Source organism: Oryctolagus cuniculus, chromosome 1, assembly GCF_051225735.1.
Source record: "Oryctolagus cuniculus isolate XC-2025 breed Fujian yellow rabbit chromosome 1, ASM5122573v1, whole genome shotgun sequence".
In the NCBI taxonomy this organism is placed as follows: Eukaryota; Metazoa; Chordata; class Mammalia; order Lagomorpha; family Leporidae; genus Oryctolagus; species Oryctolagus cuniculus.
Window position 1 is genome coordinate 99,508,362 of NC_142867.1, and position 19,159 is coordinate 99,527,520.

The window sequence follows — 19,159 nt, forward strand, 5'->3', positions numbered from 1 at the left end:
GTCCCGGTTGGGGCGCCGGATTCTGTCCCGGTTGCCCCTCTTCCAGGCCAGCTCTCTGCTATGGCCAGGGAGTGCAGTGGAGGATGGCCCAGGTGCTTGGGCCCTGCACCCCATGGGAGACCAGGAAAAGCACCTGGCTCCTGGCTCCTGCCAGGATCAGCGCGGTGCGCCGGCTGCAGCGGCGGCCATTGGAGGGTGAACCAACGGCAAAAAGGAAGACCTTTCTCTCTCTGTCTCTCTCTCTCACTGTCCACTCTGCCTGTCAAAAAAAAAAAAAAAAAGACATTGCTTGCTCAACCAATCTATCTATTCATGTTAGCTGAGCAACTGTTAAGTAAAACAAACTCTGCAAGCAAAGCACAGTCCCTGTTCTCAAGGAGTTTATAGATCAACGGAAAGATACACAGGTAAGTAAACAATGAAAATACATTGTGATAAATACAGGAGGGGAAAAAAGCCTCCACAATTCTTGCCATTAATTAAGCCCTTAAAATCAGTTAATCATATAAATATCAGATGAAAATGCTAACAAGTGCAAGTACTCAACACTCAACAACACTAAGACCTTGTGCTAACATCCTAGAAATGTCTCCCACATTCTCAGAGAAAGATCATCCACCAACCAGCCTTTTCTTCTGTAAAATTAGTTGGTTTATTCCATTACACATCTCCTATGTTTCTCAAGCAATCATCACCTTCTCTAAATAAAATGTTGGGAAATAACAACAACAACAACAACAAAATCAAAAATCGCAATTTGTGTCAGCCTGTTTATATTTTGAGATTTTTTCATGTGTAGCTTTTTAATTTTTTTAAATCTTTATAAATTTTGTTCTAACTTCTAACATTTTGTCACATTTTCTTCATATGTTACATACATACACATATAAGCTATCTTTAAAGTTTCCTTCAGAATTGGGATCAACACAAGTAACAAAGTAACCTACGAGTTAGTTTGACCTAACAAATAACATTTTTAATCTTAGAGAGTTACATACTACTTAGGTTCTGAAATATATGCCTGGAATTTTAAAATACTCACCATGCCCAGGTTGATACTGATTTATGGTCAGTTGATCAGGTTTATGCTTAATGTAACCTTCCTGCAACCACTTCTCCAAAATGCTATCACAAATATCAGGAAGACCTAAAATCATTGATCATAAACTCACATTAAAATATTTCCTTTGCTTGTTTTATCCAAGAATTTTAAAAAGACAGAAATCAATAGCTTCTAACATAGCACTCAGATTCATTAATGTAACATTAAAACCCACAAATAAAACAAAATGCAATAGTAAAAACAATTCTTTCAGAATTTATAAATTATTTCATTGATTTTTATCAAATATAAACTCCAAGGAACAATTTTATTAGCAATTTCGGCATTTTGCAAATTAGTAGTAACATTATAAAACTTAATGCATATTGGAAATTAAGTTGGCCACTTCTTTTTTTGTTAACTTTGGTTAATTTAGTTTTTTGGGAATTGTAAATATTGTTTCATGATGAAAGAAAAAACTTAACTATAAGATCAAAGTCATAAAAAATTTAACTGCAACAATGAATTATACCAAGAGGGTGGATGTTTGATAGCAGTTAAGATGCTGCCTGGGACCACATCCCATATCAGAATGCCTCTGTTTGGGTCTCAAGTCCACTTCTGATTCCAGTTTCCTGCTAAGGCATATCATGGTAGGCAGCAGGTGATTTATTCCCTTTATCCAGGTGGGAAACCTGAAGGAACTCTGGGCTTCTGGTTTCAGCCTGGCCCAGCCCCTAGTGTGTGGGCATTTGGTCAGTGAACCAGCAGATACAGGAGCTCTCTGTCTCTTTCTCTCCATCTCTCTCTCCCTCTCTCTCTTACTGAACCAGCACATGTAGGATCTCTTTCTCTCTCTCTCTCTCTCATCTCTCTCAATTTTGCCTTTCAAATAAATAAAAAATTATAAAAAAGAATTACACCAAAGAATTACTATCCAGAATATACAGTAAATTCTTATTAATCAACATTATAAAAAACTGGTAAAGGATATGTAATGAAACAAATGGTTACCCTCATCAGTAATTAGGAAATCACAAATTGAAGTTTTATTTATTTTCTTTTTTTTTATAACTTTTATTTAATGAATATAAATTTCCAAAGTACGGCTTATGGATTACAATGGCTTCCCCCCTATAACGTCCCTCCCACCCGCAACCCTCCCCTTTCCCACTCCCTCTCCCCTTCCATTCACATGAGGATTCATTTTAGATTCTCTTTATATACAGAAGATCAGTTTAGCATACATTAAGTAAAGATTTCAACAGTTTGCTCCCACACAGAAACATAAAGTGAAAAATAATAGATGATTTTTTAAATGATGATGAAATCAGATCAGACCTATTGTCATGTTTAATCCCAGCGAGAGTCAAGTTGGGAATTGATAATTTCTTCTTTTTTTTTTTTTGTTACAGAAGATCAGTTTAGTATACATTAAGTAAAGATTTCAACAGTTTGTACCCCCATAGAAACGCAAAGTGAAATATACTGTTTGAGTACTCGTTATAGCATTAAGTCTCAATGTACAGCACATATCATATGTTGGTAAGGTTGCAGGGAACTGGACACACTCAGTGAGAATATGTTGGTATAGCTGTTCTGGTGATCAATTTAGATTAATTCACATTTTTAAATTAGTATAACTTTTGATATAATTTTACTTCTTAGTGGTATCTCTCAAGAAACTTTTGCATAGTGCATAAAGAGGTGTTTGCTTACAGAAGCGAAAAACTAAAAATAGCCTAAATATCCATCAACAAGGAACTAATTGAATGAGTTATTAGAGGACATTCAGTAAAATGATAACCTACATAAGATCTTCATATATCTCCTAAATAGGATGTCTTTTGTAAGACATATTGTGGGCCAGTGCTGTGGCATAGCAAGTAAAGCCGCCGCCTGCAGTGCCAGCATCCCATATGGTTACCAGTTCATGTGCCGGCTGCTCCACTTCCTTTTATTTATTTATTTATTTTTACAGGCAGAGTTAGACAGTGAGAGAGAGAGAAACAGAGAGAAAGGTCTTCCTTCCGTTGGTTCACCCCCCAAATGGCTGCCACGGCTAGCGCGCTGTGCCGATCCAAAGCCAGGAGCCAGGTGCTTCTCCTGGTCTCCCATGCGGGTGCAGGACCCAAGCACTTGCGCCATCCTCCACTGCCTTCCCGGGCCACAGCAGAGAACTGGACTGGAAGAGAAGCAACCGGGACAGAACCGGCACCCCAAGTATACATGTTAAACTCTGTATACTTACAGGAATGTGTGTGTGTACAGATGTAAGCTTATTTTTGAAAGGATTAAAAGAATAAATAATAAATTGTTAGTAGCTCATACTTCCAAGAAGTATGGAAGCAAAAATAGTGGTCAGCTTTATTCATGTTTGAATTTTTTACAAACAAATCATACTATTTATCTAACTAAAATGTTTTCAATACTATCATTTCAAAAGTTTAACTACAAATGACAAACAAAAAATACACCCTCAATTTCTAATATATTAAACCTGTTTTTCTAAACCAGTATTTATCACTTATTAACAATTACTTACCCCCGGGTAGTGGCCTATCTTTATCTACGTTGTTGTTGTCATAGCGGAATTCATAACCAAAATGCTTTACTCTTCTGTGTTTCAAGCATTTTTGAACTGTGTGAAGAGAAGAAAGTAAACTATTTGGGAGGAAAATAATTGTAGTCCTTCACATATTTCAAAGTCAACATTATAAGTAGGAATTAGTCTAGTAATGATAACTTCTGTCAACTGCTAAATTACTCTTTAATAAAATTAACCATTCTGCTCATATCTGTTCTTCTTTAAGTCTGAAATTATAACAAACACTTAGAGGCGTTTCACCTGACCAATGCAAGACTTAAACATGTACACTGCCACTCATAACACTGTTAATAATATGGAAACAGCATAACTCTAATTTTCAAGTATCTCCAGAGGCTTTTACCAGATAATAGTGTTTCCTCATAGGAAATTTGCCATAGAATGAGAAAAACAAATAAAATAATCTGGGGGCCAACACTGCTGCGTAGCAAGTAAAGCCACCGCCTGCAGTGCTGACATCCCACATGGGCTCCAGTTCAAGTCCTGGCTACTCCACTTCCAACCCAGCTCTCTGCTATGGCCTGGGTAAGAGAGGAAGATAGCCCAAGTCCTTGGGCCCCTGAACCCACAGGGGAGACCTGGAAGAAACCCCTGGCTCCTGGCTTCAGATTGGCACAGCTCCAGCCATTGCAGCCAACTGGGGAGTGAACCAGTAGATGGAAGACCTCTCTCTCTCTCTTTCTCTGCCTCTCTAATCAATAAATAAATCTTTAAATAAAATAAAATAATCTTCATGAAAGGGCTTATAAAAGTTATTTATACACAGGCCTGCATTGTGACACAACAGGTAATACCATCACTTGCGATATCAGCTTCCTGTATCAGAGCACCCGTTCAAGTCCCAGTTGCCCCACTTCTGATCCAGTTTCCCACCAATGCACCTGAGAAGGCTGTGAATGATGGCTTGGGGCCTGCTACCCATGTAGGAAATCAAGATGCAGTTCCTGGTTCCTGGCTTCAGCCTGGCCCAGCCTGGCCTGTTGCAGCCATTTGAGAGTGAACTAGCAGATAGACGATCTCGCTGTCCCTCTACCTCTCAAATTAATAAATAAATCTAAGAAAACAAATATATATATATATAAATGTTGGCTAAAAAATATTAATCAGTTTGGAGTCTAAAACTGATAGCTACATGTTATTCATTATTAATGTTCCTAAGAATTGTTGGTATGATTTATCTAACATTGGATACAGGCTACTTTTAATAATTTTGAGGAAAAATTATGAGTTTTAATAAAATGAAAGAAAGAAAGAAGGCACACTAAGCATATTTTGCAGAAACTGTAAAATACCAGAATTTAAAACTGTCACTCACAATTTTCATTATCTGTATCTTCTGTCCAATTAATGCTTTCCAAAAGCATTTTCTCATCCTCAGAAGAAATGATTTCTTCTACAACCATGAGGCCCGGGGGTAAGGCCTGAGGCCCCAACTCCTTCCACTGTGCTGTGGGAAGCCAAAGTATAATAGTCACACATAAAACTTAAAATTCTTATTTGCAAAAATTCATTCCCATAGCAATGTATAGTTCATAAAACTCTTTTTTAGGAATAAGAACACTGGAAGGCATACAACATTAAAAAAATACAAAAACAAATATCAAAATTTTGGTACATTTCATCCACTGCTATTACCAACAGAAACAGAATACTTTATTTAAGCATACTCTGAATATGATTGAGTTACTTTAAATCTCATTAACAGACAAAGTTTCTCACAGCCATGGTATGTAATACAATTAAAAAGCCAAATTGTTGGGCCAGCATGTGGTGCAGTGGGTTAAGCAGTACTGGCATTCCCTATGAGCACCAGTTCGAGTGCTGGCTGCTCCACTTCCAACCCAGCTCCTTGCTAATTTCACCTGAGAAAGCAGTGGAAGGTGGCCAAGTGCTCAGGTCCTTGCACTCATGTGGGAGACCTGGAAGAAGCTCCTGGCTCCTGGCTTAGGCCTGGCCAGCCCTGGCCCAGCCCTGGCTGTTGTGACCATTTAGGGAGTAAACCAGTAGATGGAAGATATGTCTGTCCTATCTCTCTAAGTCTTTCAAATAAATAAATAAATATTTGCAAAAAAAGGTCAAATTGTCTCTAATTATTAAAAATTAAAATGCTCATTTTTTGCTTTTAGGCTGCTGGTTAGTAGCTATGACCAAGAAGGTAAAACAGGGGCTGCCATTTAGCCTAGCAGTTAGGATGCCATTAAGATGCCTGTGTCGGGGCCAGCACTGTGGCACAACAGGTTAAAGCCCTGGCCTGAAGTGCCAGCATCCCATATGGGCGCCGGTTCTAGTCCCGGCCGCTCCTCTTCCTATCCAGTTCTCTGCTATGGCCTGGGAAAGCAAAAGATGGCCCAAGTCCTTGGGCCCCTGCACCCATGAAGAGACCCAGAAGAAGCTCCTGGTTCCTGGCTCCTGGCTCCTGGCTTCAGATTGGCCCAACTCCGGCCGTTGCAGCCAATTGGGGAGTGAACCAGCAGATGGAAGACCTCTCTCTCTGTCTCTACCTTTCTCTGTAACTCTGTCTTTCATATAAATAAAATAAATCTTTAAAAGAAAAAAAAGATGCCTGTGTCTCACTTTGCAACACCTGGTTCAATATCCAGCTCAAGGTTAACGTACACCCTGGGAGACATCAGTGACATGGGTTCCTGTCGCCCATGTACAAGGCCTGGATTGAGTTCCTGGCTCCTGGTCTCAGCATGGTGAAGACCTGCTCCAGCCCACTGCATGCATTTGAGGAGTGAACAAGAAGATGGGATTCTCTCTCTTTTTTAAATACATTTTAAATGTAAAATAACATAATTTTCTAAAGAAATAAGAATATCAATAATGAAGAATATTTAGCATAAATTTAAATTCCTGTGTTCCTCAAAGTTTTGGATAAGTACAACTCTAAAAGGAAAATAAAAAAGAATTTACTACTGTTTTAGATAACAGGAATAGTATATTCACATTTACTGTTAGGGATCTGATCATTCATTTTACCAATATGATTTTTAAAGCTTTTCTGCCAGGCAGTTTTCGTCTTTGAATTATTTAATATAAAAATTCATAAGGTAATACAGTAAATATCGACCAGATTATGCTAGTACTTCACAAATATGAATATAATCATTTGATGAGTATTTACCTGTGACTACCATATGCTAGACATCATTTGTACTCAAACCAGGTCCTGATTCCTGGCTCTCAGTCTGGCCCAGCTCCAGCCAGTTGCAGCCATTTGGGGAGTGAACCAGTAGATAGAAGATCTCCTCTCTCTCTCTCCCTCTCTCTCTCTCTCTCTAACTCAGCCTTTCAAATAAATAAATAAATCTTTAAAAAAAAATGTTTGTTAAAGCAAAAGAACTGCTTAACTGATGTTCCTGTTTCACAATAACTAAAGCCTCAACTTATGTCTACGAAAAATCACACATGAAAGAACAATTTTTTAAAAGAAAACTTGTATGATAATACCTTTTTCCACAAAATTTAAGTACAGAATGATCTTTTGTCCTAAATCATCCACTATCTCTTTTCCATTAAGAGTAGCATGGGCTTTCCTGGATTCTTCTGTGGTTTTGTATCTCACGAATGAGTAGGGCTTGTTAGGTGGCATTAAGAGAGCATCCACCAGTCCACAGTCCTCCAAAACTGGGAGCAGTTGGTTCCTACTCACACCATTACCCAAACCACCATTGGCAACAACCAGGTTCTTTAAAAAAAAAAAAAAAAACAGAACAAGAAAGCAATATGAGTAATTGATGTCAACATGTTTATTTAAAAATAAGATTAAGTAAGATTCTTTTTAATTAATACTTCTACAAACATGTAATTAAGAAAAAGAAAAAGGTTTCCTAGTGATTATTTGGTTTGTGAACTTCACACAAAGCACATAAAGCAATTCACTAAATATTTGGGGAATAAAAAGTACTCCTAAGTTAAATAAATATTTATTTTTAATCTTTACATTAAATATATTCAATATTTATATTTAATATAAATAGCCTACTTCAGAGAAATATCCATTACTTGTCATAAATACAAATTAAGAGATGGCTTTCTTACTGTTCAGATATATAAATTTAGCATAATGAAAGGGAAAGAGGAGGAGAGAAGAAACAAGTAGTTCCATAATAGGTTTTTGCCAGAGATGGTTCTATATGCTTTCACCCATTTAATCTTCAATTACATAATCTTCACAACAAAGTGAATTTATTTAGGTAGTATTAGCACACTTTACAGAGGAATAAACTAAAATTAAAAAATTAGATTAAGTAGGCCACCATTTGAGACACTGGAATCCTATATGGAAATGCTGCTTCAAGTTCTGGCTACTTGGCTTCCAATGGTTTTTTGTGAAAGTACCTGTGAATTTAGCAGCAGACGACCCAAATTCTTGACCTCCTGCCAGCAATGGGAAAAACCTGGTTGGAGTTCCTGGCTTCCTGCTTTAGCCTGTCTCAGATCTGGCTATTGAAGGCTTCTGGGGAGCAGATGGAAGATCCCTCTACTTGCCTTTCTCCCTCTCTCTCTCTCTCTCTCTCTCCATTGCCCTGCCATTCATAAAGAAATCTTAAAAAAAAAAAAAAAAAAAAACAGGTTGTGGAGCTAGCTCTGTAGTGCAGTAGGTTAATCCTCTGACTGTGGTGCCGGCATCCCATAGGGGTGCTGATTCTAGTCCTGGCTGCCCCTCTTCCAATCCAGCTCTCTGCTATGGCCTAGGAAAGCAGTAGAAGATGGCCCAAGTGCTTGAACCCAAGCACCCGCATGGGAAACTGGGAAGAAGCACCTGGCTCCTGGCTTCAGATTGGTGCAGCTCCAGCCGTTGGGGCCATCTGGGGAGTGAACCAACAGAGAAACATACACCCAGAGGCACACAGATGAAAAAAATAAAATAAAACAAAATAAAATAAAAGTAAAGTAAAAGTTAAAGATACTGGTTCAAAGAATAAGCAATAATATATTCTATTAAACGTAAAACAGGAAAATTTTCCTCTAAGGAAATTCAGTTTCCGTAATTCAGTCAGTTTGCATTCAATTTTTTTCCTTTAAATGTTTCAACTTGGGGCCAGTGCCATGGCGCAGTAGGTTAATCCTCCACCTGCAGTGCCAGCACCCCATATGGGCGCCGGTTCTAGTCCCAGCTGCTCCTCTTCCAATCCAGCTCTCTGCTGTGGCCCGGGAAAGCAGTAGAAGATCGCCCAAGTGCTTGGGTCCCTGCACCTGCATGGAAGACCAGGAAGAAGCTCCTGGCTCCTGGCTTTGGATCAGCCCAGCTCTGGCTGTTGTGGCCATTTGGGGAATGAACCATGAATCAGTGGATGGAAGACCTCTCTCTCTCTCTCTCTCTCTCTCTGCCTCTGCCTCTCTGTAGCTCTGCCTTTCAAATAAATAAATAAATAAATCTTTTAAAAAATTATTCTGCTAAGTGTTAAGAGTTTTACTTTATGATCTATGACTTCTAGAAACATTGTAGTCTAAACAAAGTAAACTATTAATGGCCTGCTCTCATCAATTTCATCATTTATGCCCGCTATTAGCAAAGTTTTCTAAAAAGAATAGAGCAAGTATTTTAGACTTCATGGACCACATCCGTTTCTCTCACAGTCTTGGTTTTTTTTTTTTTTAACAACTCTTTAAAAATGTAAAACCCAAGGATGGGCATTATTGTGTCATAGGTTAAGCCACCACTTGGGGGAGAACAGCAGATGAAAGAACTTTCTCTTTCTCTCTCTCTGCCTCTTCCCTCTCTTTACTTTGACTTTCAAATATATAAATAAAATAAAACTTTATTAAAAATGTAAAATCCATAATTAGCTTACAAGCTAGATATGGCCTGAGGTCAACCATTGATTCATACTAAGTTCAAGGTTAGAACATAGAACATTGTGGCACAGTGGTTAAGTCACCACCTACAAAGCCAACACCCCATATGGGTACCAGTTCAAGTCCTGGCTGCTCCACTTCTGACCCAGCTCCCTGCTGATGTGCCTGGGATGTCAGCAGTGGATGGTCCACGTGCTGGGTCCCCTGTTCCCTACGTGGGAGACTCAGAGAAAGCTCTTGGCTCCTGGCTTCAGCCTGGCCCGGCCCTCACCATTGCGGTCATTTGGGGAGTAAACCAGCTGATAGAAGATTTCTCTTTCTATCTCCCCCTCTCCACTTCATCTTAGCCAAAAAGTGAAGAAGCAATTCTCTCTCTCCCTCTCTTTCTCTCTCCCTAACATTGCCTTTCAAATAAATAAATAAATATTTTTAAAGATTAGTACACAGCGCAGTGTATTCATTTTATCACACAATGTCAAAAACTTAGAAGCTTATTTGAAAAGAATGTAATAAACTCACTATAAATTGGATAACAAAAGTAAAGCTTTACTATGTCTTGGGATAGCCAATACTTTGTATGTATCTAAGTATATGCACACACAAAATAAACATGCCCACTATGTAATATGGCAAAAAATTTAATCTCAGATGGCTTGCCCAGACCTCAGTCAATGAGGTTTATTAATTAAAATATCAAAATAATCTGGTTGGATGCAATTATTTTCCAAAAGCATTTCCACATTCCTAAATCTAAGGAGTTGCTGCTGAGAGTTCATAAATATCTAGGGTCCACTTTCCCATTGAAGATGACAAGGCATGACTTGAGGAATACTAGAGGGCCTCCAGAGGTGCTGTCCAAATCATTTGTGGGCAACTCTAAAGGCAGACAACACAAAAACAAGGGAAAGGAAGGGAGGAGTTAATTTCCTAATACATATGAGTCATGCAACATAATTAAATGTAATAATTATTTTAGTTATTTATCCAAGCAATTTTGACAGTAATAAGAATTATGAAGTAGAGAATTCACATTTTGTTTGGAAGTTATCTTCAGTCCTGACAATTTGCAGATCACTGCTCTTGAAAAATCTTATAATGCTATGAATTTACACAAACTACCTATATTTTTTTTATTTGACAGATAGAGTTATAGACAGAGAGAGAGACAGAAAGAAAGGTCTTCTTTCTGTAGGTTCACCCCCCAAATGGCCGCTACGGCCGGCGCTGCGCCGATCCGAAGCCAGGAGCTAGGTGCTTCTTCCTGGTCTCCCACAGGGATGCAGGGACCCAAGCACTTGGGCCATTTTCCACTGCCCTCCCGGGCCACAGCAGAGAGCTAGACTGGAAGAGGAGCAATCGGGACTAGAACCAGTGCCCATATGGGATGCAGGTGCCGCAGGCAGAGGATTAACCAAGTGAGCCATGGCGCTGGCCCCAAAGTACCTATATTTTTACATATCGCTAGAAAAATATTTATTCTCTCCAGAATAGATAAAATATAATTGAAGTCTGTCTACAATTTTATTCTTTTCCTTTAAAAATATTATGGGGAAGAAATAATCAAAGTCCAGGTAAAACACACTTTGGAAACTATGAGTATGAAGATAATTGAGTGTTGAGATATACTTGAATTTAAGGATTTGGAGGAAATCAGATGTCATAATGACTATGAGTATGTTTTGTAACCTGAAAAGACTCATGCAGCACTATTATCAATATATATCCAAAACTTCCTCTAGTTCAATCAACATAATCAATAGAAATTCAAATTATAGGCTGGGCTATAGGCCAAAACAGAAGGTCCTATAAAAGTATGTTTAATATGGATGTTACACATGACTGAATAATTATAAGCCTTGAGCAGTTAGTAACAAATATGAACAAAACATTAACATGTCAATACATTCACATTTAAACAGTAATTGTTTCATGTCACCTGAGTGGCATAAGATACTGTCTCAATGCCTTCGTGTCTCAGCAAGGTATGCTTGGCTTTAATCTGTTTCCTTAAGAACTTCTTCTCAGCTTTGTTGAGTTTGTGACTACTTTGATGCCTGCTGTCCATAGCAATACTGAAAAAAAATGGCAAAAAATGTCAACCTTAAGAGTCCCAAAGGAACAACTATAATAACACTATTCACATCTTAACACACTTTATAAAAATTTCTGTGATAATTCTCTTAAATCCTTAGTTTACCTTTACTTCACCAATCTAGAGAAGTGACCAAAAAAAAAAAAAAAAAAGGAATATCTAAGAAGGTAACATCTAAGGTTTCTAAAAAAGTCTCAGCTCTATGAAGTACATATAAACTGATATAGAGCGGAAGGTATTCAACAAGGCAGCAAAGGGTAGATGCTAAAATACATATGGACATGTCTGGCAAGAAAATAAAATACTAGTATTTTTGACTTTCCAGTCCCATTCTCTTCTCATTTCAAAGTCAAAAAAGAAATAAATTTACCGTGTTCAATAAAATCAGATTTCAAAACAGCTAATAAACACTCAAAACTCTAACCTTTAAGCACAGAAGAAAAAATGCCCAGTCTATGCAATGCTAGCAATCCAGCTTCCTAGCACAGAGCCATGTGGTGGAGTCAAGGCAGGCTGTCTGGAGGGCACCATAGGCAGGAGACAGGTGAGAAGATCTATAACAATCCAACTCAGCAACCAGAAATGCAGGCCTGATCTGGGCTGTAGGCAGCAGAATGGAAAGAAATAGAAGGAAGGGAAAGAGGGAAAAGGTGAAAAAACGTTCAGGCAGAATCAACAGGCCTTATGACTACTCAGACATGAGACAGAGAGGAATCAAGGACAAGGTACTAACAGAATAGAGCCCGAGTGATTGAGACGAGTGCTGTCATCACAACACTAGCAGGTCAAGAGGAAGGTTAGGAAGAGCTGCTCAGTAAGGGAGAAAAAGAGACTTCAGTATAAAATGTTTAAGGTACTAGGTCAGATGCACAGTTGCAATGTCTGGCTGGCAGGTAACAATATAAAATGGTCCTAGGAAAGGCACTGAGGTTAGAAAGCTTCAGAAGTCAATACTTGGGGCCGGTGATGTGGCGCAGCGGGTTAAAGCCCTGGGCTGAAGCACCAACATCCCATATGGGTGCCGGTTCTGGTCCCGGCTGCTCCTCTTCTGATCCAGCTCTCTACTATGGCCTGGGATAGCAGTAGAAGATGGCCCAAGTCTTTGGGCCCCTGCACCCACGTGGGAGACCCAGAAGAAGCTCTTGGCTTCGGATCGGCACAGCTCCAGCAATTGCAGCCATCTGGGGAGTGAACCAGTGGATGGAAGATCTCTGTCTCTACCTCTCTCTGTAACTCTGTCTTTCAAAGAAATAAAATGTAAATCTTAAAAAAAAGAAGAAGAAGAAGAAGAATCAACACTGTGGGACCATTGCTGTGATAGCATAGTGGGCAAAGCTGCCAGCATCCTATATGGGCACCAGTTTGAGTCCTGGCTGCTCCACTTCTGATCCAGCTCCCTGCTAATGGCCTGGGAAAGCAATGGAAGATGGCCCAAGCACTTGGGTCCCTGCTGCTCACATGAAACCTGGATGAAGCTCCCAGCCCAGCCCTGGTTATTGCGGCCATCTGGAGAGTAAACCAGCGGATGGAAGATTTTCTCTCTTTCTCCCCCTCTTCCTCTGTAACTCTGCCTTAAGTAAATAAATGTTTTTTTTTTTTTAAGCCAACAATGTATAGGAAACGGATAACTGAATGGATGTTGCTAATATTGCACTAAATATAATTATTTTTTCTAGTATCCACCTTGTTCCACTGGACGATGAGGTCTTCAAAGACAGGGATTAAAGCATACTTTTCCTAGTTACTCCAGACACTCATTCACTGCCATGAGCCAGTATAACACAGTGGCTGGAGTCCAGGTTCAAATTTCAGCTCCATGAACCATTAACTGTATGACAGTTAGCCATGTATTTCTGTGTTTCACTTTCTTCATCTGTAAACAGAGGCAAGGATAATAATAATAATGCCTCTCATCATTTTGTTATGGAGGATTAAATTCATTTATTACTATATTACTGTTCATTTTTAGAAGAGCTATATCAGAACTGTTTAACAAGATGAAGTCCAGCTGAGGACCTTCATTCCGCTTTAAGATCTCCATCTTTGGAACAGCAACTTGACAGCATATCATGGATAACGAGGCATGAGGGTGCACAAAATAATTTTATTAATATCTCACATGAGCAAAGATCACAAAATGAAAAAAATGTCAGAAAAGATGCTGACAATCTTTCATAAGTCAGCTACCAAGAGTTCAGCACCAGCAGATGGAGCCTCAAAACCACATTTCTGTTATCCTCTCTCCTGTCTCCTGCACTCTGCCCTGCAACATCATTGCATTTGAAAGACAAAGCAGGATACTATTTGAGACTCATTTTTCCTCCAGTCCAGTGGCTTGACAGCCATGGCTCAGCAGATCTGAGTCACCTCAACAAGGAACAGGCTGGTACCAGCTGTTGAGATCTGGAGGTGCTCCCTTTCTAAGAAAGCCATAACCCTGACCAGGGAGCTTCCTCTATTGCACAGACGCTTGGATGTTCCATGCCATGTTATGGGAGTAGGGTCCCTATTTACTAGGATACTAGCCATGCTTAGTGTAGTCCAGCTGCTTCCAGACCAAGAAAATTCCCTGTGGGATGACCCTTTGAAGATTATGCATACTCTGCTACCTGCTTGTTAGGAAGTTTAACCCTAATGCATCCTACTGCATATTTCCCTGTGTGTGTCATGCCTTTCTTGAACAACACAGCACTTATTATGACCCTGGAAGCATAGAAAAAAAAAAGTGCTTGTGTGCTTAAATTATACTTCATTAATAGCAAAATTAGAAAACCTAAACTCTTATCAAATGAAGCCAGATTTTAAAGTATAGCACAAGTATATACATTGTACATAAAAATCATTAGAACACAAAAGAAACTGGTGACATGGGGTGATTCCACAGAGGCAAATTGGGTAGGTAAGTCCAGGAATGAGAGGGAGCTTTCCTGTTTGACATTTTTTTAATTCAGTATATATTCATTTAAATTATCTATTTTTAAATGAAATAAAGATTTTTAATGATGGGGAAAATAATACACCCCTCACTAATCATATCATTTCATTTTAACTCTTGAAAGAGCACAAACTGGGACTGGCGCTGTGGTGCAGCGGGTTAAAGCCTTGGCCTGAGTACTGGCATCCCCTATGGGCACCAGTTCTAGTCCCAGCTGCTCCTCTTCCTATCCAACTCTGTGCTGTGGCCTGGGATAGCAGTGGAAGATGGCCCAAGTCCTTGGGCCCCTGCACCCACATGGGAGACCCGGAAGAAGCTCCTGGCTCCTGGCTTCAGATCAGCACAGCTCCAGCTGTTGTGGCCATCTGGGGAGTGAACCAGCGGATGGAAGATGTCTCTCTCTGTCTCTATCTCTCTCTGTAACTCTGTCTTTCAAATAAATAAAATAAATCTTTAAAAAAAAAAAAAAAGAGCACAAACTGTCTAGTTCCTTACACTCTGGCTAATTTGTTTATTCTCTCTTGCTCCTATACCCTAACAGAGACTATGCTCCATGAAGTTGGGATTTTCTATGTGTAACTCACCACGTAGCAGTCAGCAACTAAACAGAATCTGGCACATGGCAGCCACTCAATTGTCTTCTGAATTCTGTCTGAAATCTGCCAACTTGGTTCCTAAGCCTCTCCTCCTCCAGAATTCTGAGGTGTTTTCATCGACACTCAGTGCGTCTGTCCAAAGTTCTCTCTCACACTGTAATTACCTGCTTCATGTCACGTACTTAGTAAGGGCACAGAATTGAGTGCCTGGGTTACAGCTGACAAAAAATATGTTCAGGGCCGGTGCCGCGGCTCGCTAGGCTAATCCTCCACCTGAGGCGACGGCACCCCAGGTTCTAGTCCCAGTTGGGGCGCCGGATTCTGTCCTGGTTGCTCCTCTTCCAGTCCAGCTCTCTGCTTTGGGCTGGGAAGGCAGTGGAGGATGGCCCAAGTGCTTGGCCCTGCACCCGCATTGGAGACCAGGAGAAGCACCTGGCTCCTGGCTTCAGATCAGCGCGGTGAGCCAGCCGTAGTGGCCATTTGGGGGGTGAACCAACAGAAGGAAGACCTTTCTCTCTGTCTCTCTCTCTCACTATCTAACTCTGTAAATATATATATATATGTTCAATAGAATAACATTCTGTATATTAATAAAAATTAAAACAAAAAACCAGCCAACACCACGGGACGCCCAGGAGTCACAGGGATTACTCAAATAAGAGCACAGGAAGACACAGCCCTGTGGGACATCAGGCCACCAGCGACGCCTTTGCTTCACTGGACTGACGCTGGTCCAGTCAGAAAAGCCCTAGAAGCGCTAGACTAAGACCACAGACCCACGTGGGCATCCGTGCCAAACACAAACATATACACCTTGGACACTGACAAAACCACCCAACGCACAGGCACCCTACTGCCCACGGGCCGCACTGCTCGGGTCCCCCCTCCTTTCCCTGGGCTGTCAGCCCCCACCGGCCAAGCGGATAGAAAAGACTGAAAGAAGGTAACAAGAGGAAGAGGAAAAGGCATTGCAGCCCAAAGTGCTCTCCAGCAAGAAGTGCCACACTCCTCCGCCTCGGCTTAAGCCAGATTTTTCCCGCGCGGGCACTGCTTCCCTCCAACCTCTTCACTTTAGCCCATGAACCCGCCGCAGAAACTCGCACACCAACTCACCTGGGCGCGGCCATATTGGAAGCAACCGCACTACATTTCCCATGAGTCGACGGGGCGACGAACGGAGCTCCCACAATTCCCTTCGGTCCCCGGAGCTCTCTGTTGACCCTTTCTTCGCCGAATGTCTTTGCTCTCCGTTACCGTGTAAATCGCTTCTTATTTGGGGGCATAGTAATGTTTTAGAATGCGGCTTATTTTTTTCAGCGCTCCCCAAATGGAAAAAGGTCAAACAAGTTTGTCTCCTTGGGTCTCACCCCGCCTTGATCTCTCAGCATATCTTTCCTCCTGTATCTTCTTGGAGGTATGGAGAGGATGCTGGGGGCTGAAAGAGGACATTGTGCGAGCTGGAAGGAAGGTGCATGCGCGTGAATGTGCCGGGGGAACGTGAGTACCCTAGAGTGTTAGGAAGATGCATGGGAGATGTTGAAGGAGGTAAAAAGAGAGGGTGCCTCCACACCGTCCATGACCTAACACTGTTCTATTTTCTAGGGCTAAGGGGGTCCCAGAAAGATTCGAGAAACAAAGTGATATAACCAGAGCTTCTATTTGATAGTGGGAGGGGAGACTAGAAGAAAAGAGCCGTTCACATGGTAAAGTGAAAAGGAAGGAGGGGCCGGCGCTGTGGCGCGGCGGCTGAACTCCCTGGCCTGAAGCGCCGGCTTCCCATATGGGAGCCGGTTCTAGTCCCAGCTGCTCCACTTTCCATCCAGCTCTCTGCTGTGGCCTGGGAAAGCAGTAGAGGATGGCCCAGGTCCTTGGGCCTCTGCACCCCGTGGGATCCCAGGTCAGACAAAGCTCCTGGATCCTGGCTTTGGATCGGCGCAGCTCCGACTGTGGTGGCCATCTGGGGAGTGAACCAGCGGGTGGAAGATCTCTCTCTCTCTAACACTTTCAAATAAATCTTAAAAAAAAAAGGAAGGAAATGTTAACTGAGACACAGAAATGGCAGATAGAAGGGGGAAAGATCTAGTAACAGACCAGAAATAAAAGACCTGGGAGATGTGTAAGGAAAAACACATTGAATGCCCCCCATTGCAGTCTTGCTTGTGCACTACTGGATGCGTTCAAAAGCATCCCAATAGTACTTCCTGCAATTATCAAAACATTTTATAATCTGAGCTGTCTGGTATGGTAGACACTTGTGTTGGATGGCTTTTGGACATTGCAAATGTGGCTAGTACAACTAAGAAACTGAATCGCAAATTTTTAAATTTTTATTTAGTTGTAATTAGCTTAAATAGCTGTATGTGGCTATTTGATACCAAACTGAACAGTGTAAAGTATCCCACTTCCCAATGGCCGAATTCCGTACTTTCACCTTAGTATCTGGCCTACTTGAAGGTACTGAAGCTTTCAAAACTTTTGAATTTCTTTTCTGAGATTTATTTGTTTATTTGAAAGCAGAGTTACAGAGAGGCAGACACAGAGAGAGAGAAAGAGGTCTTCCATCCACTGGTTCACTCCCCAAATGGCCATAATGGCTGGGGCTGGACCAGGCTAAAGCCAAGTGCCAGGAGCCAGGAGCTTCTCCTGGGTCTCCTATATGAGTTCAGGAGCCCAAGGACTTGGGCCATCTTCTACTGTTTTCTCAGGCCATAGCAGAGAGCTGCATTGGAAGTGGAGCAGCCAGGACTCAAACCAGCACCCGTATGGGATGCGGGCACTGCAAGTGGCAGCTTTATCTGCTATGCCACAGCACTGGCCCCAAAACTTTTAAATTTCTAAGCCTCTGGGAAACTGTTCTCTTTTAGTTCTCTTTACACATCTTGATCACTTGCTGTCAGAATTTGTGCTACCTTCCCTGTGTCCATAATTAAACACCAGCAATCCCTCAGTTTTGTGGTTGATTCTTTTTTTCTGCAGATTCTTTCCTGTCTGTCGCCCCAGAATTTTAAAGAGATTTATGAATCATTCCCCATTCCCATTTAACAATTTTTAAAATAATTTTTCAACTTTATTATTATTATTATTAGAGAGAGCTGGTTGACTACCCAAATTCCAACAGTGGCCTGGACTGGGCTGAACCCAGAACCAACACCTGGGAACTCAATCCAGGTCTCCCGTGTTAGTGATAGGCATCCAATGACTTGATTCATCCATCACTTGCTGCCTCAGGTCTGTATTAGTAAGAAGCTGGATTTGAAGTGTCTGAACAAGTAGGTCAAATGCTCACCCCTGGGAAGCAATTTGGTTTCATAAGACTCTGAACATTGGATCATGATCTGAAATAGAAATTGCAAAACAGCATTTACTTTCTGGGATTGATGTGGTAAAATACTGCATATTGCTCTTATGGTTGTTTTTCTCCCTTTCTGCCCCTGAGTTACAGGCCTAAATTTCCAACTACTAACTGTCCATCCCTCCTTTAGTATTCTTGGAAAAATCTGGGTACTTAGAAAATTTTGTATGCTATCCTTTCTCTACAGGCTCTTTTCTGGGAGTATTCTGTAGACTACTTCTCTCAGAGAAGATGACAAATTGAGCAATTTTCAGCTACAATGAGACCTTGTTTAATTCACTATGTAACCTCAGTATCTTCCATAGTTTTGCAATAAAAAGATTTTAATAAACGTTGAACTGAAAAGGAATTTAATTTGAAGATAGAATTCATCTTCAGCTGTGCCAGAAGCTTTACATGGTGAGTTATAATAATTCTTGAAAGGTATTAAATGCTGACCTAATAACTCTTGGTAGAACCCTACTCTCCACTTCATGAGAGGTGAGCCCTCTGTATGCCTAGTGCAGGTGGAAGAAGGATTGTTTTCTAAAGTACCAGACAATATTTTCAGCTTTGTGGCCAAATACTCCAGGTACTCTTATTTTTTTTTTTAAATAACACTTTTAAAATGTGAAAAGCTTTTCTTAGCTGCCCCTGCTATGCTTGCAGGAATTGGCTAATGGGCTATAGTTTGCCAACCCCTGGATACTCTTAACTCTGTAATTGAGAGCACATTCTCACAGTAAGGTT

The 19,159-nt window shown here is 40.8% G+C and overlaps 1 protein-coding gene and 1 long non-coding RNA gene across 21 annotated transcripts in view; one reads left to right on the plus strand and one right to left on the minus strand.

Annotated features, from left to right (window-relative positions):
- The window catches only part of ALKBH8 (alkB homolog 8, tRNA methyltransferase), a 74,647-nt gene extending 58,115 nt beyond the window's left edge, over nt 1–16,532 (minus strand). For 4 of the 20 annotated variants that reach the window (XR_016234307.1, XM_089333418.1, XM_089333429.1 and 1 more), the window contains exons 1-7: nt 16,192–16,330; nt 11,972–12,147; nt 11,392–11,527; nt 7,104–7,341; nt 4,966–5,097; nt 3,588–3,683; nt 1,043–1,147 (exon numbers count right to left, since the gene is read on the minus strand). Coding sequence is in view for 16 of the 20 variants with exons in the window: in XM_089333418.1 (XP_089189544.1) it covers nt 1,043–1,147; nt 3,588–3,683; nt 4,966–5,097; nt 7,104–7,341; nt 11,392–11,520 (700 nt within the window). In the remaining 4 variants the exon portion in view is untranslated. Of the gene's footprint in view, nt 1–1,042; nt 1,148–3,587; nt 3,684–4,965; nt 5,098–7,103; nt 7,342–7,994; nt 8,465–11,391; nt 11,528–11,971; nt 12,148–16,191 lie in introns of those variants that run through there. The other 16 variants (XR_016234301.1, XR_016234306.1, XM_089333413.1 and 13 more) reach the window with 11 other exon arrangements.
- LOC149128524 (uncharacterized) lies at nt 16,293–18,765 on the plus strand. The gene is made up of 2 exons (XR_016234341.1): nt 16,293–16,575; nt 18,618–18,765. It is a non-coding gene; the product is annotated as an uncharacterized LOC149128524 (long non-coding RNA).
- The last annotated feature ends 394 nt before the right edge of the window (nt 18,766–19,159 follow it).